This window comes from Bubalus kerabau, chromosome 23 (genome assembly GCF_029407905.1).
Source record: "Bubalus kerabau isolate K-KA32 ecotype Philippines breed swamp buffalo chromosome 23, PCC_UOA_SB_1v2, whole genome shotgun sequence".
NCBI classification, from domain to species: domain Eukaryota; kingdom Metazoa; phylum Chordata; class Mammalia; order Artiodactyla; family Bovidae; genus Bubalus; species Bubalus kerabau.
This window is the reverse complement of record NC_073646.1, coordinates 27,964,095-27,990,406: the sequence shown is the minus strand read 5'-3', so window position 1 is coordinate 27,990,406 and position 26,312 is coordinate 27,964,095. Positions and strand designations below refer to the sequence as shown.

Genomic DNA, 26,312 nt, shown 5'->3' with positions numbered 1-26,312 from the left:
ATTCATGGGGTCGCAGAGTCGGACACGACTGAGCGACTGAACTGAACTAAGCCTTCTAGAGTTCCTTAAGAATGGTAGGATCAAGAGGATAAGGAGACTACCATAAAAATGGCAGGCAACCTAGGTTCTCGCGGTTGCCTCACTATACCACCTTGTCACCTCGCTCGCCTATAATATCGAAATTACCCTCCAGTTGGCGCAAAGCTTGACGGGAGTTGCAGTCTTCCGGCTCCCTTTTATTATCTTGACCAGACAATGGAAGGGGGGAAAGGGGCGGGGTCTACCAGCAAAGATGGCCACTGGAGGAAAGGGGCAACGGTGACCTGGGACTTGTAGTTCATTCGCTAAGGCTACTCCTTGTGGAAACAGGGGAAAGGACTACAATAAAGATGGCAGCCTAGCACATCCTCTGCGCCAGGGCCTGCTGGGCGAAGTAGTCCCTTCCTTAGTTCAACAGAGCAAGGACATGGGCTGTTGAAATGTGCATCACCGCCGACAGTCCAAATTGAGAGCAGACAGAAACGGAGAGTCTATTTCCTTCTCTCCTCGCCACCCGCTTCTGACGACCTCCAGGGAAATGTAGTCTCGTGCCTTCACTCGCTAGTGGAGGGGAAGAATTTCTGTCGCCAGTGGGGATCAATGCGGGTGAGGGAGAAAAGACGTCCGAGAGATCCAGGAATCTATAATGTCCGCCTCCCCGTGTGTCGAGGACTTCATCTTTCAGGGGAAGGCTCTTAAAGGAAAGCAACAGTAATTAGTGTGTGGCGACAAGGGAGGCGTGGTTCTTGCCGAAAGTACGTCGCGCTGTTGTCCCTTGGAAAGCTTCGGCGCCTCACACCTGATGCTTGTTCCCCCAAACCTCAGAGAATCGGTAGCTTCCAAGTCGAGAGAGCTCCAGGGAAAAGGCTCTGGAGTCATACAACATCCCCACCCCTCCTTGGGAAGTCACCAAACCTCGATTATTCTCATCTGAAAAATGGGGATAATGATACCTACCTCGAAGCAGAGTGTTAGACAATGTTCACGAAAATGCCCACCTTCAGGGCCTGACACAGGGCACGTGTTGGCAGTTCCTTTCTCGAGGGCCCTTCCAGCCCAGCTGTTTTGGGATCCCAGGTGTCCGTCATGCCCGAAGGAGTTAGCTCCTGTGAGAAGAAAACTATGCCCGGCTGTGTACCCTATCTTGAGCCGCACACCCTCTGCCCGGGCCCCTCATCTGGATCCTTCCGTGTCCACTACCGATTACTGCTGCTAGGGGGCGCCCATTCTTCGTTTGACTAAGGGCCAACAAGCTGCCTAGATTCCTCAATCTGAAGTTGTTGGTGCTGCCAATTGCGCAACCAGTCTTGGAGGCACCCCCGCCCCCTCTCCGGGCCTTCTCCCCCTCCGCGGTAGACACCTCAGCTGCCAAGGCAAACGGGTCTGCTTCCTACCACTGTACCTTCTTAGCTGCCTTCTTAATCTGCCTCCTCTGCCTGCAAAACTATTCACTTTCGACCCCTGTGGTTCGACGGCCCTGCGGAAGATTTGGTGAGTGTGGTTTTTCTGGCAGGGAATTGAACTCAAGCTGGCTGGTGAGATGTGAAGTCCTAAATTTGCAGGGATTGGCCTCAGGCTCCTACTAGCTCACAGTGTTTTTAGGAAATCCTTGACTCCCGGAAGATTGTTTCCTCTTCTGCCTCACTGCTTTAGTTTGGCTACATGATTCCCCAGGGATTTTTCTGGAGCCAGTCCCTCTACCGATTAGGCTCTTTCCTTCCACCCTTCCCACCGCTGCACCCAGTTAACTTCATCTTTCAGGTTGGTGTCGCAAGGAAGCCTTCATGTGTGTCATTCCCAGATGCGATTCATTTGACTCTTCCCCTAGATACAAGCTTTATGAAGAGTCTGTCTCTTACGTGCTTTCAGCATCTCATTTGATCCTCCTAAGAATCCTGTTACAATCTCATTTTATAGATGAGGAAACTGGGAATGACTGAGTGATAAAGCTAGGATTCAGAGCTTCTCTGGGGGTCTGTCTAGCGGTAAAGAATTCGCCTACTAATGCAAGAGACCCGGGTTTGAACCCTGATCTGAGAAGGTCCCACATAATGCAGAGAAACAAAGCCCGAGCGCCACAACTACCGAGCCCAGGACCTAGGGCCTGTGCACCCTACCAAAAGAAACTACGCCAACAAGAAGCCTGCACATCCCAACAAAGAGTACCCCTCGCCACAAGTGGAGAAAGCCAGCATGCAGCAATAAAGACTCAGCATGGCCAAAAATATATAATATGTCAATAAATGAATAAAGTTTAGAAGGGAATATTAAATTGTAAAGAAAAATAATGAGTTTCATAAAATAATTTTTTTTTTTTAAAAGCTACGATTCCCAAGGTCTCAGAGCCCACCTTCAGAACTATAGCATCTGCCAGTTGATCATGTCCATCCTCTGTGTGTTAAGTTTGGCAGAGCAACCACACATTTCTTTCACTTGGAATCCAGCAACACTGAGTCTGCATTCTTTGTTTCCTTGAACAAGAAACAGCTGGTGCAGAACAGTGGGTGCCCCTTTGGGATGAGACAAGTACTCCCTAGATCCACACAGTCCCCATCCAGCTTGCTTCAGTCCTAGCAGAAGCACTACTGGCCCCACTTCATTAACTGAGACCTGAACATAAGCCTACTGAAGGTCAAGGCCATTTCTCACACTCTAGAGAGCACCTCAGGGCCGGACGGTGTGCCTGCACCCCTCACTGGCTGGATAGAGAGATGGCTGAGTGTGACTGCATACAGAGAAAGAGGAGAACTTTTGCTTTTCACTTTATAACCTACTCTGCAGTTTGACAGTTTTACCATGAGCAGATATTATTTGTATATACTTAAAAGAGGTTTCCCCAGTGGCTCAGTGGTAAAGAATCTGCCTGTAATGCAGGAGACATGGGTTCAACCCCTGGTTGGGGAAGATCTGCTGGAGGAGGGCATGACAACCCACTCCAGTATTCCTGCCTAGACAGTCCCAAGAACTGAGGAGCCTGGCAGGCTACAGTCCATATGGTCGCAAGGAGTTGGACACGACTAAAACGACTGAGGAGGTCTACTTAAAATATGAGCTTCAAATACTATAATCTTGCCACGTTGACATTAAAATATAAAAACAATAGTCAGACCCTCTCAGCCATAAGTGAACTCTGGGTTTACAGCATCCACAAGTCCCTTTTCTATTGCACAAAAAATTTCTGTCTTCTGTCCACTTTATTTACACATTTTGTCTGAGAACCATCAGAAAGATCGTTCATGGCCCTCGGTGGTGGTGGTTTCCTATATGAGGGGCTGGGGCTGCAGACCACATTCAGAAACAGGAGCACTATTCAGTCTCCAGAGGGGAGCTGCTGGAAAGGGATGGAGGGCTCCTGCTGGCTCTCAGAACTACCCACAACCTTGGATTGACCTCACTGAATTCAGGAGCGGGAGCAGCCCATTGATCTTGAGGTTCCTTTTCAGCAGTGGGTACTCTTCCAGAAGATCCAGATCTTTCCTGCATTTGTGTAGAAGGTCATAGCTTCTGTTTCAGTCAGAGCAGGTGAAGTTATGCTGCAGTAACAAAGAACACCCAAGTTTGGGTGGCTTACAGCAACTAAGGTCTGATTCGGGCTCATGCTGTGTGTCTAGTGTTGGTCAGTGGGGAGAGGTCTGCCCATTCTAGTTACCCAGGCATTAAGGCCAAGGGAAGAAGCTCCATCTGGATATGAGCTTCCATAATCACCATCCAATCACTGATGAATAGAGGGAGAAGGACCTGGTGAAACATGGCCTGGCTTCTATAGCTTCTGCCCAGAAGTGACACAGGACAGTTGTGTTCACATAGTATTGACTACTCCATAGCCTCCCCTAATTTCAAAGTGGGCAGAGTCAGGACCTCTTTCCACATTCTGCCTGGAAGGAAAAGAACTAGAATGCCTGTGAGTGCGTGCTAAGTCACTTCACTCATGTCCGAGTCTTTGCAACCCTATGGCCTGTAGCCTGCCAGACTCCTCTGTCCATGGGATTCTCCAGGCAAAAACAGTGGAATCGGTTGCCATGTCCTCCTCCAGGGGATCTTCCCAATCCAGGGATCAAATCCACATCTCTTACATCATCTGCATTGGTATTCGGATTCTTGACCACTAGCTCTCCCTGGCAATGCCTTTAAACAGCCCTAATAACAGACACAGCTTTCTGTGGCTCCCAGTGAAGGGACAGCCGTCACGTAGAGGATTATCTGGACAAGCGCCCTCTATAAGACATGCACGGAGGCAGCTCTTTTGTTGGTCACGTGGGACACTACACAGAAAGCAGAGAGGAGGGCCTTCCCTGGTGGTCCATTGGTTAAGAATTGGCCTTCCAATGCAGGTGAAGTGGTTGGATTGGGGAACTAAGATCCCACATGCCACAGGGTAACTAAGTTCTTGCTCCAACTTCTCAGCACATTTGCTTTAGCTAGAGAGAAGCCCGTGCATTGCAATGAAAGAGCCTGCATGTCACAACTAAGACCCAAAGCAGCCAAATAAATAAATATTTTTTTATAAAAAGCAGAGAGGACATTAATTTACACTGAAATATGGTGGGCATGGCAACCCACTCCAGTAATTTTGCCTGGAAAATCCCATGGATGGAGGAGCCTGGTAGGCTGCATGCAGTCCATGGGGTCGCGAAGAGTTGGACACGACTGAGCAACTACACTTGTACTTTTCACTTTCACGCATTGGAGAAGGAAATGGCAACCCACTCCAGTGTTCTTGCCTGGAGAATCCCAGGGACAGGGGAGCCTGGTGGGCTGCCGTCTATGGGGTCCCACAGAGTTGGACACGACTGAAGCCACTTAGCAGCAGCATGGTGGTCAAGTGAATAGAAAATGCCCCTTCAAGAGGTTGACAGTCACCCCTGCAATTAGTAATCACTGAAAACAAGGCTTCACAGAAGTTGCCAGGGTCTGGTTAATGAAAGTTCCAGAAGTAACACACCCAACCGTGGGTGTGGCTTCTAATGGTCACAGAACCCTTCAGTAGAGCTCATTGTCCAGTGTCCCTGGAGGGTCTGATGGCAACACTAGCTGAGTTGCTACTGTCAGTGGGTGTTGCCAGTATACACGTTTCCCCAGATCTCTCCAATTTATCACATAGATATGATCACATTTCTTTTTAGAGTTGTGCCCTTCTAATGGGGCTTCCCAGATGGCACTAGTGGTAAAGAACCCACCTGCCAATGCAGGAGACGGAGGGCGCTCAGGTTCGATCTCTGGGTGTGGAAAATTCCCTGGAGCAGGGCAGGGCAATCCACTCCAGTATTTTTGCCTGGAGAATCCCATAAACAGAGGATCCTGGTGGCCTGCAGTCCATAGGGTCACAGAGTCGGCCTCTATTGTAACAACTTAGCATGGACTGAAGCAACTCCGCACACACGCATGCCCCCTTCTGAGTGGCAGCTGGGATGGATGCTCTAAGTGTGTTCCTGCAGCAGGGGCTTTGAACATTGTAAAAGTTTCTCTCTTTTTTAAAGGCATTTGAAATCATCCATGTGGTGAGTTTCTTTCTGACCGCGCTGGCTCTTTGTTGCTGCATGTGGGTTTTCCCAAGTTGGACCACTCTTCCTTGTGGTGCTCTGGTTTCTCATTGCGGTGGCTTCTCTTGTTGTGGAGCACAGGCTCTAGGGCTCATGGGCTTCAGCGCTTGTGTCACACAGGCTTAGTTGCCCTTCAGCATGTGGGATCTTCCCAGGGCAGGGAGTGAACCCATGTCCCCTGCATCGGTAGACAGGTTCTTAACCACTTGACCACCAAGGAAGTTCCCTTTTTGACGCATTTGAATATACAACCAGACAAAAAAGTGGACAACCTTTGCAAAGAAACTCCACAGAGTTATAAAGAAGTGATTTTAAAAATCTTCTGTAAAATTTGGTTGAGGACCACACCGCTACATCAAATAAATGGATATTAAGTACCTCTTGTGTGTCCAACTCTATGCTAGGCAGCTGTGCTGTGCTGTGCTTAGTTGCTCAGTCATGTCCAAGTCTTTGAGACCCCATGGACTGTAGCCCTCCAGGCTCCTCTGCCGGTGGGGATTCTCCAGTCAAGAATACTGGAGTGGGTTGCTGTTTCCTCCTCCGGGGGATCTTCCCAACCTAGGGATTGAACTCAGGTCTCCCGAATCCCAGGCCGGGTCTTGACTGTCTGAGCCACCAGGGAAGCCCCATGCTAGGCAGCTATGATGCAAAATTCCTGACCTAATCCAGAGTGAGCTGGGAGCCTCAGGCTTTTGTCCATTTAGACATGAGCATTTGAGATTATTCTTCCAAAAATATAGGATTTTTAAGACCATGGCCTCCTGCACAATACTGTATTCTTCCAATTACCTGTATTCTTCCAAATTGTTCTAAATATTCTTTCAGAGCTCCATGGAGAACTCTGAATCCTAATGTAATTCTTCCAGCAGCTGCTACAAGGCCTCCGGCCTTCATTCCCTTCCTGGAATGTGCTTACCTTCACCCCACCCCAGGCCCAGAGTATATGGGTGCTAAGACACTTCAGTCGTGTCAGACCCTTTGCGACCCTATGGACTGTAGCCCATCAGGCTCCTCTGTCTATAGGATTTTCCAGGCAAGAATACTGGAGTGGGTTGCCATGCCCTCCTCCAGGGGATCTTCCCCACCCAAGGATGGAATCCACATCTCTTATATCTCCTGCATTGGCAGGCGGGTTCTTTACCACTAGCGCCATCTGGGAAGCCCAGGGCAGCCCCCTAAACTCTTAACTGGTCATACAAGGAAATTAGGAAGCCCTGAGGGCTTAGGTCTCAGCTGCCTAAAGCTCTCTCTTCCATTAGGATGATCTGAATTCCACTTGATTGGTTAAGCAAGGGCCAGTCCAGCTCTTACATGTATACAGGACTACTGGAAAAACCATAGTTTTGACTATATGGACTTTAGTCAGCAAAGCGATGTCTTTGCTTTTTAATATGCTGTCTAGGTTTGTCATAGTTTTCCTGACAAGGAACAAACATCTTTTAACTTCATGGCTGCAGTCACCATCTGCAGTGATTTTGGAGCCCAAGAAGATAAAATCTGTCGCTTGCTGCCATTTTTAGCTTTCTACTTGCCATCAAGTGATGAGACCATATGCCATGATCTGTTTTGAATGTTGAGTTTTAAGCCAGCTTTTTCACTGTCCTCTTTCACCCTCATCAGGAGGCTCTTTAGTTCCTCTTCATTTTCTGCCAGTAGGGTGGTATTATCTGCTTATCTCAGGTTTGTGGTAATTCTCCTGGCAATATTGATTCCAGCTTGTGGGTCATCCAGCCTGCATTTTGCATAATGTACTCTGCATAAAGTTCCATAAACAGAGTAACAGTATATAGCCTTGCTGTGGTCCTTTCCCAATTTTGAACCAGTCGCTTGTTCCTTATTGAGCCTCATACAGGTTGCTCAGGAAACAGGTAAGTTGGTCTGGTATTCCCATCTCTAAGAATTTTCCATGGTTTGCGGTGATCCACACAGTCAAAGGCTTTCCAGTAATCAATGAAGCCGAAATAGATGTTTTTCTGGAATTCCCTTGCTTTCTCTATGATCCAGCTAATGTTGGCAATTGAATCTCTGGTTCCTCTGCCTTTTCTAAACCCAGCTTATACATCTGGAAGTTCTCAGTTCATATACCGCTGAAGCCTAGCTTGAGGGATTTTGAGCATAACTTTGCTAGCACATGAAATGAGCACAATTGTGGTGTAATCTAAATACTCTGGCACTGCCCTTCATTGGGATGGGAATGAAAACTGACCCTTTCCAGTCCTGGGGCCACTGCTGAGTTTTCCAAATTTGCTGATGTATTGAGTGCAGCATTTTAACAGCATCATCTTTTAGAATTTTAAATCGCTCCAGCTAGAATTCTGTCGCCTCCGCTAGCTTTGTTCATAGGCATGCTTCCTAAGGCCCACTTGACTTCAGGCTCCAGGATGTCTGGCTCTAGGTTAGTGACCACACCATCCTGGTTACCCAGGTCATTAAGACCTTTTTTGTAGTTCGTCTGTATATTCTAGCCACCTGGTCTTTATCTCTTCTGCTTCTTTAGGTCCTTACTGTTTCTGTCCTTTCTCGTGCCCATCTTTGCATGAAATGTTCCCCTGATCTCTCCAGTTTTCTTGAAGAGATCTCTATAGTCTTTCGCATTCTATTGTTTTCTGATTTCTTTGCATTGTTCATTTGAGAAGGCCTCCTTATCTCTCCTTACTGTTCTCTGGAACTCTGCACTCAGTTGGGTATATCTTTCCTTCTCTTCTCCCTTGCTTTTCACCTCTTTTCTTTCCTCAGCTATTTGTAAAGCCTCCTCAGAGAAGCATTTTGCCTTATTGCATTTCTTTTTCTTTGGGATGGTTTTGGTCACTGCCTCCTGTATAATGTTAGAAACCTCTGTCCATAGCTCTTCAGGCAGTCTGTCTACCATATCTAATTCCTTGAATCTATTCGTCACCTCCACTGTATAATCACTGATAACTCAGTTGATAAAGAATCTGCCAGCAATGCGGGAGACCTGGGTTGAGAAGATACCCTGGAGAAGGGAAAGGCTACCCACTCCAGTATTAGTCCATGGACTGTATAGTCTATGGGGTCACAAAGAGTCGAACCCGTTGAGAGACTTTCACTTTCACTGTATAATCATAAGGGATTTGATTTAGGCCACATCTGAATGGCCTAGTGGTTTCCCCTAGTTTCTTTAATTTAAGCCTGAATTTTGCAATAAGGAGCCAATGATCTGAGACACAGTCAGCTCCAGGACTTGTTTTTACTGACTGTATAGAGCTTCTCCATTTTTGGCTGAGAAGAATACACTCGATCTGATTTCAGTATTGATGATCTGGTGATGTCCATGTGTAGAGTTGTCTCTTGTGTTGTTGGAAGAGAGTGCTTGCTATGACCAGTGTGTTCTCTTGACAAAAGTCTGTTAGCTTTTGCTCTGTTTCATTTTGTACTCCAAAGCCAAACTTGCCTGTTACTCCAAATATCTTCTGACCTCCTATTTTGCATTCCAATACCCCATGATGAAAAGGACATCTTCACATCTGGTTTTGTGGGTTTTTTTCTTTTGCTGTTAGTCCTAGAAAGCCTTGTGGGTGTTTATAGAACAGTCAGCTTCAGCTTCTTCGGCATTAGTGGTTGGCGCATGTTTGGTAAGTCGCTTCAATTGTGTCAAACTATTTTTGACCCTATGGACTGCAACCTACTGGATTCCTCTGTCCATGGGATTCTCCAGGCAAGAATACTGGAGTGGGTTGCTGTGCCTTCCTGAAGGGGATCTTCCTGACCCGGGGATCAAATCCACAGCTCTTAAGTCTCATGCATTGGGAGGCAGGTTCATTTCCACTAATGGCTCCTTAGGACCTATGGAATATCTGAGTGGGAATCAGGAATCTATATTTGTAAGAGTAACCCAGGGGATTCTTTTTTCCACTGAAATCTAGAATGAGACTCAGTGTGCAGATCTGGCCTTACCTCGGTGCAGGGTCCTGTGGGGCTCCTGGACACAAGGTCTTTGTGTCCTCCCCCCTCTTTTTTTAATATATTTATGTATTTGGCTGCACTGGGATGAAGCATGTGGGATTTAGTTCCCTGACCAGGGATCAACCCGGGCACCCTCTACTGGAACCATGGGGTCCCAGCCACTGGACCACGAGGGAAGTCTCCTCCTGCATTTCTTTGATGATAGGAAACTACGTTCATTCAGGCTCCATGGTCTTCCCTGAGTTCTAATGGGCAGATACAAGCAGTTGTTCATTAGGGAAGGGCATGGATGCAAAACCAGGGAGAAGCCAAGAAACTTAAGAGTAGCCTTGAGCCAAGAGCCTGATTCCCCATCAAGGGATGCACAGAATATCTTTGAGCTATTTTGCAGATACGAAAACCCCCTCTGGGTGGGAGAATTTGATGGTTAACAATGGTATGCTACCCACAAGCATGGAGACACCTGACCAGTTGGACCTGAAGTTTGAGACCATGGACCCCTACTTACCTCACCACCAACCCATCAGAAGAATGTTCACAGTACTGATGTATGGCAATAAAAGAAAAGAAGAAGAAGAATGTTATGAGATGATCATGCACTCTCTGAACAACTGCTATAAAATTTTCACTCTCTTCTTGAAAGGGGGGACAGATGGTTTCGACAGTATGAGGCCCCTGTGTTTCCCTTTGCCTGGCAAACCAATAAAGCACTCCTTTTCTTCTTTACCCAAAACTCGGTCTCTGAGATTTTATTCAGCACTGATGTACAAAGAAGGTGAGCTTTCAGCATCACTTCTAGCTTTGGGGCATTGTGTAACATCACCTCTTAGAAACTCAATTTTCTCACCTGTATGAAATGATTCTTATTGTATTTTTGAACGGTGAATATTTATTTTTTATGGCTGTGAGAGCATAGTTGCTCCTCAGCATGTGGAATCTTCCCGGACTAGGGATTGAACCCAAGTCCCCTGCACTGGCAGGTGGATTCTTCTCCACTGCACTATTAGTGAAGTCCCCTCCGTTTTATTTTATTTTTTCTTGTCTTTTTGTTGTTCCTGCTGCTATTAGGTTGACTAAGTTCTTTACATTTTTAGATATTAATCCCCACTGATACATGATTTTCAAATGTTTTCCTTCCTTTCCGTAGGCTGTCTTTTCATTTTCTTAATTGTTTCTTCTGCTGTACAGAACCTTTTGAATTTGATGTACTCCAAGATGGAAATTCTGGATCAAGTGACTGGGAAAATGTTCTCAGAAGGAGAATAGGGTTATCAGGGTACATCAGTGTTAAAAATCTGAGCAAGAATGACGTCTCAAGTGACCACATTTGATCTAGGGAAAGTTCTGGGGCCAAAACTGTATCAACAAGTTAATTTCACCACTGGCCAAATTCTTCCAGCAGGAGAGGTGCTGGGCAGTTCTCCAGAGGAGGGGACATGGGGGATGTGTGTGCTGTTGGCAAAAGAATCTGGGTGGGGCACCAACAATGTCCTACAGTCCACTTTGGCGCTGTTCAGATCTACTTGATTCTCCTATTAAGTTCTCTTCATCCCAATACAACTTCCCCAAGATTCTGCTTAATCATAATTTCTGGGTAAACTTAGGAAAGGAGGATTAGTTCTAGAGACACAGCTGATATCTCTCATCTCTCTCCTCTACACCCACTCATTCTAGCCCAGCCCCTCCCTTCTGCTCCTGGCTTCAGCTACTGGTTCTGCTGGTCTCTGCACTTGGTCTGGGGGATTGAGCCTGGCCCTCACTCCTGAAGGGTCTGAGTCCCTAGTTAGCATGCTTTCTGAGCCCGTGAAAATGGTACTTGCTCACTTACAAATAAAACTTAGCATGGGGGCTGCCCTGGTGGTCTAGTGGTTAAGAATCTGCCTGGCAATGCAGGGGACACCAGTTCGATCTCTCGTCTGGGAAGATCCCACATGCCTCGGAGCACCTAAGTCTGAGAGCCACAGCTACTGAGTCCATGTGCAGCCACCACTGAAGCCTGCATGCCGAGAGCCTGTGCTCTGCAACAAGGGAAGCCACCACGATGAGAAGCCCACAAACCTCAACAGGAAAATAGCCCCTACTCTCTGAAACTAGAGAAAGCCCCCACACAGCAATGAAGACCTAGCACAGCCAAAATAACAAATAATAATAAATAAATACAATTAAAACAAAACAAAACACCTCAGCATGGGTAGCAGGAGATATTCCAAGCGATCACCTGAATGCTAAGCATATTTCTGCTGCCCCCCATTACATAGCCCTGGTCCTACTTCCTGTTCTGAACATAGTCTGTTACCCTCTGCCCATCCATATTGTTAGGGGAAGCACACTGACCAGAATCGCCTACCCTAGCTAGACACCATAGTGACCATTTGCGTGAGCTGTTTTACAACAGAAGTCCTAGAAAGAAAGATGGAACTCACAAGCCATCACCAACCGAAAGAGTTCAGGAAAGGTCAGAAGGAGATGCCATGCATTCTACCACCTCCCAGAATCCTTCTTACTGGCATCCATCTTGGCTGAGCCATGGGTGCTCCACCAGGAAGGATGCTGAATCAGAGTGATTGGCCACAGAAATCTGGAAACGAATCCCATCACCATAAAACCTGAGACTGGGAGCCACGGGACAGATTAGTTCTCCTGGGTTCTCTTTCACTTCTGCTCTCTGCCTGGGCGTCCCTTCCCAACACAGTCTATCGCTTTGTCAGCTCGTGTCTCTCCTTGGACACTCATCCCGAATGCTACACAAGAGCCTTCTCTCGGGTCCTGGAGGGAGTCCCCCTTCCTGCAACAGTATGGCATGTCCTTTTGTTGCCTGCTGGTCTATTGGCAGGAGGAGATGCAAGTGACCATGTGGCAGATGTACCTCTAAATTTAATGGGATTTGGCTGTGTCCCCTGGTAGAAAGGTCCCTCCCCAATCTAGGAATTAGACTCTGTAGACTCACAGGACCTAAAGTTGGGAGACTGTGAGCACAGATTCACCAAGGAGGTCACTGGGGATAATGCAAAGTGGGGGTATTTTTTTTCTTAGGTTGGAGCCTCATGACTTACGGGATCTCAGTTCCCTGACCAGGGATTGAACCTGGGCCACGGTAACGAAAGCGCAGGTTCCGAACTACCAGACCACCAGGAAGTTCCACTTCTCATTTTGAAGTCGACGCCCCAGTTTCCCATTTGTGCTCTTCCCCTTCCTCTGGCCCTCCTCATCAAGCCCAGGGCTGCCCCGGAAGCAGAGGTGACACTTAGCTGGATTCCAGGGGGTGCCAAGCACCAGACCTGGACTGCGTTAGAACCTAGACGCAGAGCGGTGCTTCCTCTGTGCCTCCCATTCTCACTGTCGTGTGAACCACGTATTCTGCAAGGGGGACACCAAAGGAACTGTGGGATGACAGGGACCAGCCCAGACATCGGAGCCTGTCCTGAGCCCATGGCCTCTACAATTTATTCTGTGTGATCGTGACAAGTCACTGAACCTCATCTGTAAAAGTGGGAATAATAACCATAAACCTACTTCCCAGGGTCATGAGATACTATCTATGTATCAAGTGACTGGTGACATAATAGAGGCTAAAAAATGGGATTCCTTTCCTTCCTCTGCACCTCATCTGTGAAATGTAGACACCTATCAGTTTCCTGAAGAGAACCCAGGGGACAAGGACTGTGCAAAGTCTCACAGGTGGCAAAGTGTCAGGCCCGGAGGCTAGAGACACTGATAATGGTTAAGAGCTCTGACTTTGGAGCCCAATTCTAATCCTAGCTGTGTGACCCAGAACTATTCACATAACCTTGCTGTGCCTCAATTTTCCTCATCTGTGAAATGGGGAAACAGTGCTAGCCACTCCATGGGGTTTTGTAAAGGATATGTTATTCAATGGAAAGAGCTTAGAAGAGGCCATCAGTCAGTGCTCATGGTAGTGATGGGACGTCCCTGCAGTCCAGTAATGAGGACTCCGTGCTTTCACTGCTGAGGACCTGGACTCAATCCCTGGTCAGAGAACGAAGATTCCACAAGCCATGTGGCACAGCTGGAAAAGAAAAAACAGTATTAGAGATGATGAGGAGGAGGACGGTTGAGCCACAAGACTGTGCCTTCCAGAAAGGCAGGATGCTACTGGGACTGGTTCAGCCCATCCCAACTCTGTAGCAGTGCTGCAAAGGCTCCCAGATGCACTGAATGGAGTAGACGGTGCTGCTCCTTCTGATGGTCCCTGCCTTGGGCCCTCATGCCCTCACTGCTTGGTTGGCCCATCACTCTATCAAGACAAGGCACCGACATAGGCATTCCTGGAGATCAGGTGCAGAACACACTCCTTGACCTGGTTTTGCTGAGTCCCCCAGTTGGAACCAGTATGTTCTTGCCTTCCTTCACCCATTGCTCGTGGAGGTGTCTCCTTTTCTGGTGGCCGAATGCTGGGGCTATGGAGAACACCCGGCCTCCTCTCACGGGGAGAGAAAGATCAAGAGATGGAGAACGATAATGTGTGGTGATCGGTGAGTGGATGAGTGGATGTTGGAAGCTCTGGGAGCCCTAATGGGGCAGAGGAGACAGAGAAAGCTTCCCTGAGAAGTGAAACCCAAGTTGAAGGTTAAGTATGAGAAGGATTGTCAAGTGAGGGAGGAACAGGCTCACTCTCTTTGCAGGCAGAGTCTCAAGAGAGGGCAGTGCTGAGCAGGCATGCGAAGTAGGACACATGGCAGAAGCTAGGGAAAAGCAAGAAGGAAGGTTCACGGCTGCACAGGGACTATGGGACTGAAGGCCTTAGAAGCCAGACTACAGACTTGGGGGTTTGTCCTGAGGGCAGTGGGCAGTCAAGGAAAAGTAAGGGGGTGGTGGGAGGCGGCAAGGTGACCCTTGCTCTTTCCTATCCTATCATATGTCACCAACAACCCATCTCTTTGCTCTGTCTAGCAGCTTATTTGTCCCTGAAACCTGCCAAAGATATTCCCAACCTCAGGGTCTTTGCACTGGCTTTTCTCTTTGCCTGGAGAGGTAGGAGTGAAGATTTGCTCGAATAGTGCTTAACATTGAGTCAGAGGCTCTGGCTTGAATTCCTGTTTATTTGTTCTGAATGGGCCTCTTGATGGAACCTGCTGGATGACATAGGGTCGTGATTGAGCGTCCTGGTGGACAGACAGAACAGATCTCTTGGGAACACTGTTGCCAAAATCTCGGCTCTCTGTGCACCAATGCCAAACAGAAATATGGAGACAGAGTGATGGAGGAGAAAGAAGCACAGCTTTATAGCTGTGCCAGGCACAGTAGGCTAGTGCCTCAAGAACTGTGCCCCACCCCCTCGCTGGTGAGTAGGGAAAGGGTACATAGGCAAGCAGGAGTCTGTGATAAGGATCAAGGCGGTAACAGTCTTGTATTTGTTCTCCTTCCCTTTCCACAGGATGGAGACAAGATCAGGGTGTGTGCCGGCTCCTAGAAGGTCTGTCTCCCATCTTAAGCCTTGGCCTCACCTGCTGCTTCTGCTTTGATTAACAACTGTTCTGCCCTTTGGGCTTCCCTCATAGCTCAGTTGATAAAGAATCCGCCTGCAATGCAGGAGACCCTGTTTCAATTCCCGGGTTGGGAAGATCCCCTGGAGAAAGGATAGTCTATCCATTCCAGTATTCTTGGGCTTCCCTGATAGTTCAGCTGGTAAAGAATCCTCTGCAATGTGGGAGATCTGGTTTCAATCCCTGGGTTGTGAAGATTGCCTGGAGAAGGGAAGGGCTACCCACTCCAGTATTCTGGCCTGGAGAATTCCATGCAGTGTATAGTCCATGGGGTCGAAAAGGGTCAGACTCGCCTGAGGGACTTTCACTTACTTACTCTGCCCTTTGGAACTCAGAGAAGGTCGTGGAGGCTGCAGGCCTGCCTACACGGAATGGTGGACAAAAAGGCCTCTGCACCCTGGATCCCACAGGGCCCTGCTTGGCATTAACATTAGTGTGGCTGGTGGGGATTGGGCTCCAAGCCTGAGATAGTGGGTCACTGAGGCTTTTGCTTTTGGTTGGAGGCATTAGGTTGGAGGTAAGGAGCTCAAACCAGTCAAACCTAAAGGAAATCAGTCCTGAATATTCATTGGAAGGACTGATGCTGAAGCTGAAACTCCAATATTTTGGCCACCTGATGGGAGGAAATGACTCATTGGAAAAGACCCAGATGCTGGGAAAGATTGAAGGCAGGAGAAGGGGACGACAGAAAATGAGATGGTTGGATGGCATCACGAACTCACTGGAGATGAATTTGAGCAAGCTCTGGGAGCTGGTTATGGACAGGGAAGCCTGATGTCCTGCAATCCATGGGGTCACAAAGAGTCGGACATGACTGAGAGGCTGAGCTGAACTGGAGCAATTACATACCATTGCAGCAACTCTTGAGGGGCTTAGAAGGGGGTCTTATAGCAGAGGTCGAGGCACTTGGTAGGTGGAGTCAGTAAGACCCTAAGACGCCAAGACAATTTTTCTGGTCTTCAGATGAGGAAACAAACTCAGGCTCAGAGAGGTTTAAGTAACTTGCCTAAAGTGGAGATGGACAAAGGGAGGACTTTTACCCAAGTGGGAAAAAAAAGTGAGTGCTAGTCGCTCAGTCGTGTCAGACTCTTTGCGACCCCATGGACTATAGCCCTCCTGGCTTGACTGTCCACGGAGTTCTCCAGGCAAGAATACTGGGACGGGTTCCCATGCCCTCCTGAAGGGGGTCATCCCTACCCAGGGACTGCTGACTATTAAATTGCTAGGATTTCCCAGGCATCATCTTCCGGTGAGACTGAAACAGAGATGGAGATATGTGGGCTACAAGGCGGGGCAGGATGAGGCGGCAGAGCTTCTGACATCTGCCAAGACAAATGCCTTGGAAAAATGGAACTGAGCCTGGGATAGGGGTGGATTGCTTCAGTTGTGAAGGGCCCCTGAAGGGTCTAGAGAGAAATGAAGTCCCAAGAGGAGGAGGAGATGGTGGGGTTGGGTCAGGGTGAGCCTGCCCTCTGGGGTGAGGCTCGGCCCAAGGTACGCTGCCCATCTGTGAACAGCACGAGATCGAGAGTCTGGCTCCCTTCTCCCCTCCTGTCCTCCTCTTCTTCTTCCTCCTCCTCCTCCACTACCTGGCCTGGCCCCTGCCTCAGTGCACCCACTCAATGGGCCTAGTCTAATCCTCTGACATCACAGCCTGCCCATCACAGGCCCTCCCTGGCAGCCTTGACAGGGCCCAGGCTCAGAGACCCAATTTAGGATCTCCCACCTCAGAACTGATCTCTTCCCTCAACCTCTTCCCTCCTTCAGCTCACAGTTCAGATTGAGGTCACCCTAGAGTCAGTCCCAAACTGAGGGAGCAGGAGCCTACAATCTGTCCTGGCCTTGCTGTGTGACTCCAGGTAAGTAGCTGCCCCTCTCTGGGCCTCAGACTCCTTATCTAAATCTCCTCTACCCTCAGTTAATCACATCAACCTGTTCTGGCTTCCTCTCAGCCCCTTGTAGCTTTAGGAAAATTTTTTTCTTTTTATGAGCTCACATGTTGGTTGTTGGGGGACCACTGGACTCTGTGGCCCTTATTATTCACCCCAGTGCCAACTCAGAAGAGGGGCTCCTCCGACAGCTGCTGACTAAAGGTGTACATGGGTGAATGAACGAACAGATGGAGCTCCTGCCTTATGGTGGGAGCTCTGGATATGACTGTGTGTTCATAAGCTCGGGCGCATGTGCACTCCTGTGTTTGACGCTCCCTGGCAGGGTGTGTGGTGTAACACAGTAGTGGGCATGTCCACTAGGGTGTCAGCTCCACAAGGGCACGGATTTGTGTCTGACTTCTTCCCTGCTGTATCCCACTCTATCTGGAACAGGGACAAGCACATGGCTAGAGTCAATACTTCTTTGACTGTAAAAACGTATGAAAGTGAATACACACACCTGGTGTGGGTCCACGTGCCAACCTGTGCATATAGTACAGTATAGTGTTAGTCACTCGGTCATGTCTGACTCTGAGAACCCATGGACTGTCACCCATCAGGCTCCTCTGCCCTTGGAATTTCCAGGCAAGAATACTGGAGTGGTTAGCCATTCTCTTCTCCAGGGGATCTTCCCCACCCAGGGATCGAACCTGAGTCTCCTACATTGCAGGCAGATTCTTTATCGTCTGAGCCACCAGGGAAGTCCAAGACATGTACACGGTGATGCCAAAAGCTCAGCTTCTCTGGACACTGGTGCCAGATCAACCTCAGGGACAAAGATGGGGCTGAAGTAAAAAAAGAGAGCTTTATTGCTTTCCCAGGCAAAGGGGGATATAGCAGGCTTATCCTCTCATAACCATGTCTCCCTAGGGAAGATACTGAGAAGTTTTCTAGTAAAAGAGGATGGGATCGGCTCTTGAACATTTTCCTGATGTTTGGTGGTGTCAGGTAGAAATGAACATATTCAACCTTCAGGTCCAACTGGTCTGGGGTCCACATGTTTGAGGGCAGCATACCACAGCTTGTCCCACCGGAGGGGGTTTCAGTACCTGAAAAATGCTTCAAAGATCTTCTTCTATGTATCACATGTTCAGGAATGAGCACCTTGCCCCAAGGCTGCTCTTGATTTTATTTCTCCCTGGTTTTGCAATCCCTCCCGTCCTTAATTAACAGCTAATTAACAGCTGCCCATATCAAGTCCGGGAAGATCATGGAGGCTGAATGAAGGCTGCTCCCTGCAATATCAAAGAAATGGATGGTGGGTGGGTGCTTCCCTGGTGGCTCAGTGGTAAAGAATCCACCTGCCAACGTGGGAGACATGGGTTCACTTCTTCATCCGGGAAGATCCCACTCGCCTCAGAGCAACTAAGTCTGTGTGCCACAACTACTGAGCCCTCACTCTAGAGCCCGTGCTCTGAGGAACAAGAGAAGCCGCCAAAATGAGAGGCCTGTGCCCTGCAACAAAGAGTAGCCCGACTCGCTTCAACTAGAGAAAAAGCACATGCAGCCACAAAGATCCAGCACAGACAAAATAAATAAATAAATTCATATTAAAAATAAATTTTAAAAAACTCTTCAAAAAAAAAAAAAAGAAATGAAGGACATAAAGGCCTTGAGACAGGGAGCCCCACAGGCCCTGTGCGGGATCACAAGCTCCCGGGTCTAAGGGTGTGGGTGATGTTATTTACAAACCACCCCTCTGTCCCTTTTCCAAACCCCTCCAGAGCCAGGGCCCAATACCTGGGTCCCGATGGGGCAGAGCAGGGGGCTGCCTCCTCGCAGGAAACTGGATCCCAGGATGTGCAGATTGCCAGGGAGCAGGGCGGCCTCCTTGTCTCCCCCATCCCCCGATAATCCCCTTCCTGACTGGCTCCCTTTCTCCCAGGAACCGGAGTTAAAGTCAGAATTGGGGGCCTGTAGGGGACTAGGGTGTCACCTCAATGCCCCCTTCCCTAGTTGTCTCCTGCCTCAGGGGCTTCTGCACCTGCCCCCACAACCCCCAAGCTATGAATTTCCCTCACTCATGGGTGCCCCGAGGGCTCAGACCCAACTATATAGCCACCTGAGGGGCAAGAGGACAGGTGTCACAGAACCACCGAGAGACTGCAGAGAGGAAGGATCCAGGAGAGACCATGGGTTATCATCTGTTGGGTGAGTGAGGGAGACAGGGCGCCAGGGTCCTGAGGCCAGGAGGGAGGGGGTACTGCAAGTGCCCTCTGACCCATCTGACTCAGGTACCTGGCTGCTCTTGCATCTGCTGGGAACCTCAAAAACCTTACACATAGAAGACTACATTCATCACTCAAGACATACTTCTGGACTGCCTACTAGGTGTTAGGTAGGAGAATCCCAGGGACAGAGGAGCCTGTTGGGCTGCCGTCTCTGGGGTCGCACAGAGTCGGTCAGGACTGACTCGACTTAGCAGCAGCAGCAGCAGTAGTCTAAGTGGGCTTCCCAGGTGGCTCTAGGGATAAAGAACCTGCCTGCAAAGCGGGAAACTTAAGACCTGGGACTGAGCTGTGAGTTGGAAAGATCCCCTGGAGGAGGGCATGGCAAGCCACTCCAGTATTCTTGCCTGGAGAATCTCATGAACAGAGGCTCCTGCTGGGCTACAGGCCACGGGGTAGCCAAGATTTGGACACAACTGAAGTGACTAAGCACACACTCACAGGAGTCTAAGTATTGGGGTTATTGTTGCTGTTTAGTTGCTAAGTCGAGTCCAGCTCTTTTGGGACTCCATGGACTGTAGCCCTCCAGGGCCCTCTCTCCATGGTATTCCCAGACAAGAATACTGGAGTGGGCTGCCATTTCCTTCTGCAGGTGAACTTCCCCATTCAGGGATCAGACCCACGTTTCCCGCATTGGCAGGCAGATTCTTTATCACTGAGCTCTCAGGGAAACCCAAGCATTGGGGTCACGGCAGTGAAGAAACAAACAATGGGATTTCTTTCTGCAGACAGACAGTCCATGTGATCATAAGAAAATGATCATGCCAGTGTGACTTCCCAGGTAGTGCTAGTGCTAAAGAATCTGCCTGCCAAACAGAAGACATGAGACACGGGTTCCATCCCTGGGTCGGGAAGAACCCCTGGAGAAGGAAATGGCAACCCACTCCAATATTCTTGCCTGGAAACTTCCATGGACAGAGGAGCCTGGCGGGCTATAGTCCATGCGGTCGCAAAGAGTCAGACACGACTGAGCACCCACACAGATGTGACAGAATTTGAATACAGTGATCCAAGTTTGTTGACTGAATGAATGAACAGGGCTTCACCTCAGGCCTTCCCTTAAGTTCTGAACTTCTGGGAGTTCAGGAATGTAGACAGGGAAGCTAAGGAAGCCATCCTGGTCTGCCTCGCATCTCCATCACTGCTGGTGAGCTTACTTTTTTTGTTTTCTTTTTTAATTTGGCTACACCAGGCCTTAGTCGGGACAGGTGGGACCCAGTTCCCTGACCAGGGATTGAACCTGAGCGCCCTGCATTGGCAGTGCGGAGTCTTAGCCCTTGGTCCCCCAGGGACGTCCCCAGAGGGGCTTTTGAGTTGAGCCCTGAAGAATCAGAAGCAGAAGCCCTGGGTGGATTTGGAAGATGGTGCTGGCAGGGCCCAGCAAGAGCAAAGTCTGAGTAGGGGATGCTGCGGAAAAGAGGGGCCAGGCCTTGTAGCCCACAGTGAGGACTTTCATAGTCACTGTGTTAGGTGGGAGCCATGGGAAGGTTTGGACAAAGGAGGGATCTAGCTGGACTTGAAGAGCTTCCAAGTGGCACAGGGAGACAAGGGTGGAGGCAGAGACAGCAGCGGGGAGAGAAATAGCTTCTAGATTCATCTTTTACTTCTTTATGGCTGTGCTGGGTCTTCGTTGTTGTGCGCAAGCTTTCTCTAGTTGCAGTGAGTGGGGGATACTGTCGAGCTGAAGTGCGTGGACATCTTATTGCAGTCGTTTCTGCTGTTGCAGGCTCTAGGCACACAGGCTTTAGTACTTGTCGCTCCTGGACTCTAGGGCACAGGCTCAGTAGTTATGAAGGGCTTAACGGTTGCTCCATGGTGTGTGGGATCTTCCCAGACCAGGGATCAAGCATGTGTCTCCTGCATTGTCAGATGAATTCTTTACCGCTGACCCAGCAGAGAAATCCACGCTTTAAAATTTTGTATTGAAGCTGTCAGATAGGAACTGGGTGGTGAGCACAAGTCCTAAGTATACAGCCCAGTGAGCTTTCAGAGTCTAGGTACACTTGTCATGAGTGCTCAGATGCAGAAACACAGACCCAGGGAGTTCCCTGGTGGTCTGGTGCTTAGGATTCTGGGCTTTCACTGCCCAGGTTCAATCCCTGGTCAGGGAGCTGAGATCCTGCAAACTTCACAGTATGACCAGAAACAAACACAAAACCCCACAGACCTCATGGCCACCTTTTAAGGACAGAGCCACAGGATTTAGTGTGGGTTGAACACAGGGAGAAGGAGAGAATGAGGAATCCAAGAGGACCCCGTGACTTTGACGTGAGCACGTGGAAGAATGGACATGCACTTTTCTGAGATGGGGAGGACCAGGGAAGGAGGGGAACAGGGCAGCTAGAGCTAAGCAGTGGATATTTTGACTTGAGAGATGCTCATTAACCTTCAAGGGAAAATGTCAAGCAGGAAGTTGAATACTTGGGTCTGGAGGTCAGGGGAATTTTTTCTTTCTTTTTAATAGTTATTTATATAAAATTGCATTTAGAAAGAAAAAAATAAACATTTGTCTTCTTTGGCTGTGCTGGTTCTTAGTTGTGGCGGCATGCAAATTCTCAGTTGTGGCCTGTGGGATTAGTTCCCTGACCAGGGATTGAACCCGGGGCCTCCTGCTTGGGAGCTCAGAGTCTTTAGTCACTGGACCATTGGAGAAGTCCCAGGGGAATATTCTGGGCTAGAAATAAACTGCCTGCAGGGTGATTCTGCCCTGAGTGGCACACACAAGACCGCTGTAAGCCACAAGGGTTGTATCCATATTAGGGGCTGTTATGATGAATGAGTGAATCAGCAGGGGAGGTCAGGGACTTGGTGCTGACCTCTGATTTCTTCCTGCCAGCCCCCTTCTGCCTTCTGGCCCTGCTGCTGCCCCGTCTCAGTTTGGGAGCCCCCACATCCACAGCTGAATCTGTCAATCAAGCCTATAACCTGGCGCTCGACATGCAGAGGCACACTTCCACCCTGCTGCAGACTTATGTGAGTGACGGGGCATGAGCAGGGGGTGAGGGGAGGCGGCTGTCACCCTCCTGGCCCAGCCCTGGGGAAGGGAGGCAGAACAAGGCTGGAAGGAGGTTCCTCCATGGGTCCTGGGGTACAAGGGCTCTGCCAGCTAGAGACAGACCCACAGGAATGATGTCACTCATGGCTGGGTGACCTTGGGCAGGTCATTCCTTCACTCTCGGTCTTAGATTCCTCATCTGCCAAATGGGATGGTGGTCGTGCCTTGACTGACCTCTCAGGACTGTCAGAAGCCCCTAGGGGAAGTCTTTTTCAGGCTCATGAGTCTGTCCAAGACCACCTCTGCCCTTGCTTTTCTGAGCCTATGCCATGCTGGGAGATTCAGCCTCATTATCTTACTGGCTCCTCAGATAGGTCTAAGAGGCAGAATTATGACCCATTTTTACAGATTAGAGAACTGAAGGGGCTTTTTTAGATTGTTTTTAACTTTTTTATATTTTTATAATTGTATTTCTTTCTTTTTGGCTGTGCTCGATCTTTGTTATTTAGTTTGGGCTCACCTCTAAATTTAGAGAAGGAAATGGCAACCTATTTCAGTACTCTTGCCTGGAAAATCCCATGGACAGAGGAGCCTGTTAGACTACAGTCCATGGGGTCACAAAGAGTCGGACAGGACTGAGCGACTTCACTCACTTCACACTTCATCACTGAAGAAGGAAATGGCAACCCACTCCAGTATTCTTGCCTGGAGAATCCCATGGACAGAGGAGCCTGGCGGGCCATGGTCCGTGGGGTCGCAGAGAGTCAACACGACTGAAATGACTCAGCACGGAGCGCTGCTCTAGTCTTTCCGGGTGGCGGCTCCTCTCTGGTTGTGGTGTGCAGGCTTCTCATTGCGGTGGCTTCCCTTGTTGCCGAGCACAGGCTCTAGGGCTCGCAAGGCTTCAGTACTTGGGGCATGTGGGCTCAGTAGTTGCCACTCCTTGGCACAGGCTCAGTAGTTGTGGTGCACGGGCTTAGTTGATATAGGACCTGTGGCATCTTCCTGGATCAGGAACCCGAGTCTCCTGCATTGGGAGGAGGATTCTTATCCACTGAGCCACCAGGGAAGGCCTCTTTCTGATTTTTTGATGTGGGCCATTTTTAAAGTCCTTGCTGTGTTTGTTACCATACTGCTTCTGTTTTATCCTTTGGGTTTTTTGCCTGGGAGGCATGTGAGATCTTAGCTCTTCAATCAGGGATTGAACCCGCATCCCCTGCATTGCAGGGCAGAGTCTTAACCAGTGGACCATGAGGGAAAGGCCAGGAAACTGAGCTTTAGAGGTGGGAATAATTTACCTGAGGTCACAAAACTGTCTGGAAGTTCAAAGCAGCAGCCTGCTGGCTGGGTCTGATCCACAGATGTTTTGTTTAGGCCGTGCGATGCTTGTTCAAATTTTGAACCTGAAAAGCTGTCAAAAACAGGCACAGGGGTCCTGTTGGCCTCCAGTCACTGTGCCGCAGCCGCACCCCATCTGCTTCTTCTCCAGGTGACGGGATCCACCTGGCCCCTGCAGGCCCTGGAATTTGTGACTCTTCCACTGTACTATTTTCTAGGTCCACGTGAAGTTACCGAACCTAGTTTCTTGTTTTCTTCTGTAAAACCTAGTTTCTTTCTCTGGGGTTGTGCTGGGTCCTTGTGGCTGTCACAGGCTTTCTGTAATTGTAGTGAGCGGGGGCTCCTCTGCTTTCGGGGTGTTTGGTTTTCTCATTGCGGTGGCTTCTACTGTCACGAAGCATGTGCTCCAGGAATGAGGGCTCAGGAGTTGTCGTCCCCAGGCTTAGGTGCCCCACAGCATGGGAGATCTTTCTGGCGCAGGGATCCAACCCACGTCCCCTGCTTTGGCAGGCAGATTCTTAACCACTGAACCACCAGGGAAGTCCCTGACTCTAATTTCTAATCTCATATCTGCAACTATCCTCTGGGTAACTTTGTGGACCCTGAGTTTCCCCATTTGTAAAATGGGGATGTAGGACTAGGTGAACTATCATGTACAGAATTTATCAGTGTGCACTAAAATTCTGTGGGTCTAGGTTTGTGGAGATGAGAAATTTAATGGAGAAGGCATTAACTCAATAATTTTATAATTTAATCTAATATTAATAATTGCATATTAATGATTATTTACAAGTGAACAAATATTAAGCCCTGAAGAATGTGAATAAAAAGGAAATACGGCTTTAACCACATTGTCAATAATATATTTAGCTTGCAAATACTGTAATAAGTAACATCATCATAGTGTTCATGATATTAATATAAAGATGTCATTAGCGAATGATATTAACGCCCTAGTCATATGCCAAGTGCTAAGTGCTTTATGTCTATTACATCTTATCATCTTCACCATTACAGCGCCATGTGGGAATTACTGAAGCTGTGATTCAAAGTTGCACAAGTTGTATGTGGAGGAGGCTGAGCTGAAGCCTAAGAGAACTGGGGCTCTTGTGCTAGAACATTTCATCAACCCCCTGAGGCAGGGAATGGCGACTCCCCCTAGGAAGAGGCCAGTCTCATGGAAGGCAGATGTGAATTCAGGGGCACCCTAGGGCAGCGTTTGGGTCCCCTCACTCTCATCTGTCTCTGTCTCTTGCGCAGCTCGAACACCAAGGCCGTCCCTTTAGTAATCCCGGCTTCTCATCTCCCGAACTCTCGCTCGAAACCCTGCCTTCAACCGACATGCCCTTTGAGATCTGGCATGGCCTGGAAGATGGAGTACGTCTGAGCCTCACCCAGGAGGCCTTCTGGTCCTTCAGCCAGCACTTCCGGATTGCGATGGTTGACCAGCATATCCTCCACCATGGCGATTCCATCGTGGAGGATCAGCTTTGGGAAGCAAGACTCAAGGCCAAAGGCCTAGTGGGCAACTTGGCTGCCATCATGACTTCCCTGGGCCTGCCCACCCCACCACCAAACACCCCTCTCGGTCCTGTCTCCTTAGGGGACACGGCCTTCCACAAGAAGTGTCGAGGGTATGTAATAATCCGGGACTACAGCTTTTGGACAGACCGAGCTGTGACTTTCTTGGGTGAGCTCAAGGCCAAATACTCTCAATAGAGGAGGTGGGACTTCCTGTTCAGGCTGCAACCCTTTCCCTTTCACAGCTGATTCTTTCCTGTTTTGTTTTTCTCACCAGGGATTCTTTTCTGCCTTGCTTCTTGGCTAGAAAGGAGACACATGTTGTCTAGCAGGGCTTGTGTACCACGTATCTGGGAATATTTCCTGGGGACCAGGCCTCTAGTCCTTATGCCTGGGCCTCCCTGCCCAGGTCCTGTGGCCTCCCTTCCAGATCTGGGTGGGACTCCATGGACAGCATCTCATGAATTCCCATTCCAGTGGTACTGGTTGCTCACTTCCTGGGTGGAAAGAAATACCACCCCTTTGAAGAGGCTTCACTTACAGTCCATGGGGTCACAAAGAGTCGGACGTGACTGAGTGACGAACACTTTTCAGTTTCACTTCCCACTCTACAGGGGGAGTACAGTTGGTCCCCTTCCTGTCATTTAGGGGAGGTCCAGGAGAAGGCAATGGCACCCCACTCCAGTACTTTTGCCTGGAAAATCCCATGGACGGAGGAGCCTGGTAGGCTGCAGTCCATGGGGTCGCTAGAATCAGACAGGAGTGAGCGACTTCACTTTCACTTTCAAGCACTGGAGAAGGAAATGGCAACCCACTCCAGTGTTCTTGCCTGGAGAATCCCAGGGACTGGAAGCCTGGTGGGCTGCCGTCTATGGGGTCGCCCAGAGTCGGACACGACTGAAGCGACTTAGCAGCAGGGACTGCCTTCTTGTCTCTATCGACCTCACTTCCTCTATGAAGATACGGACTTTCTGAGCAACGAGGCCTCCCTTTTTTCTGGAGGTCACTTCCTGCTCTAGACCACCTCTCTGACTGTGTCCACTGCTCCAACTTCCCATCTTACAGTGCTTACTCCTATTCAATGGATGTGTGAGTCTTGAAAAGCTAAGGACCCGAGTCACATCTGTTTCTTGCTCAGGACACATCCACTTCGGGATGACAGATGGCATCCCTGGCCTGGGGCTCTCCTGAAGCTCCTATTTATAGTGTGGCTTTTGCGGATGGCTGGGGGGACCAGGCCATACCCCAGGATCTTTTTCGCCTTAAATGTGTTTCCCTATTTTCAACGACTG

General features: G+C 49.1%; 1 protein-coding gene across 1 annotated transcript; it reads left to right on the top strand.

Moving 5' to 3' along the window:
• The first annotated feature begins 381 nt into the window (after nucleotides 1-381).
• LOC129637656 (cardiotrophin-2-like) lies at nucleotides 382-26,211 on the top strand. The gene is made up of 5 exons (XM_055561878.1): nucleotides 382-1,530; nucleotides 16,775-16,866; nucleotides 22,003-22,139; nucleotides 24,760-25,189; nucleotides 26,159-26,211. The coding sequence occupies exons 3-5, from the start codon at nucleotides 22,104-22,106 to the stop codon at nucleotides 26,209-26,211; spliced, it is 519 nt and encodes a 172-aa protein (XP_055417853.1). The 5' UTR covers nucleotides 382-1,530; nucleotides 16,775-16,866; nucleotides 22,003-22,103.
• The last annotated feature ends 101 nt before the right edge of the window (nucleotides 26,212-26,312 follow it).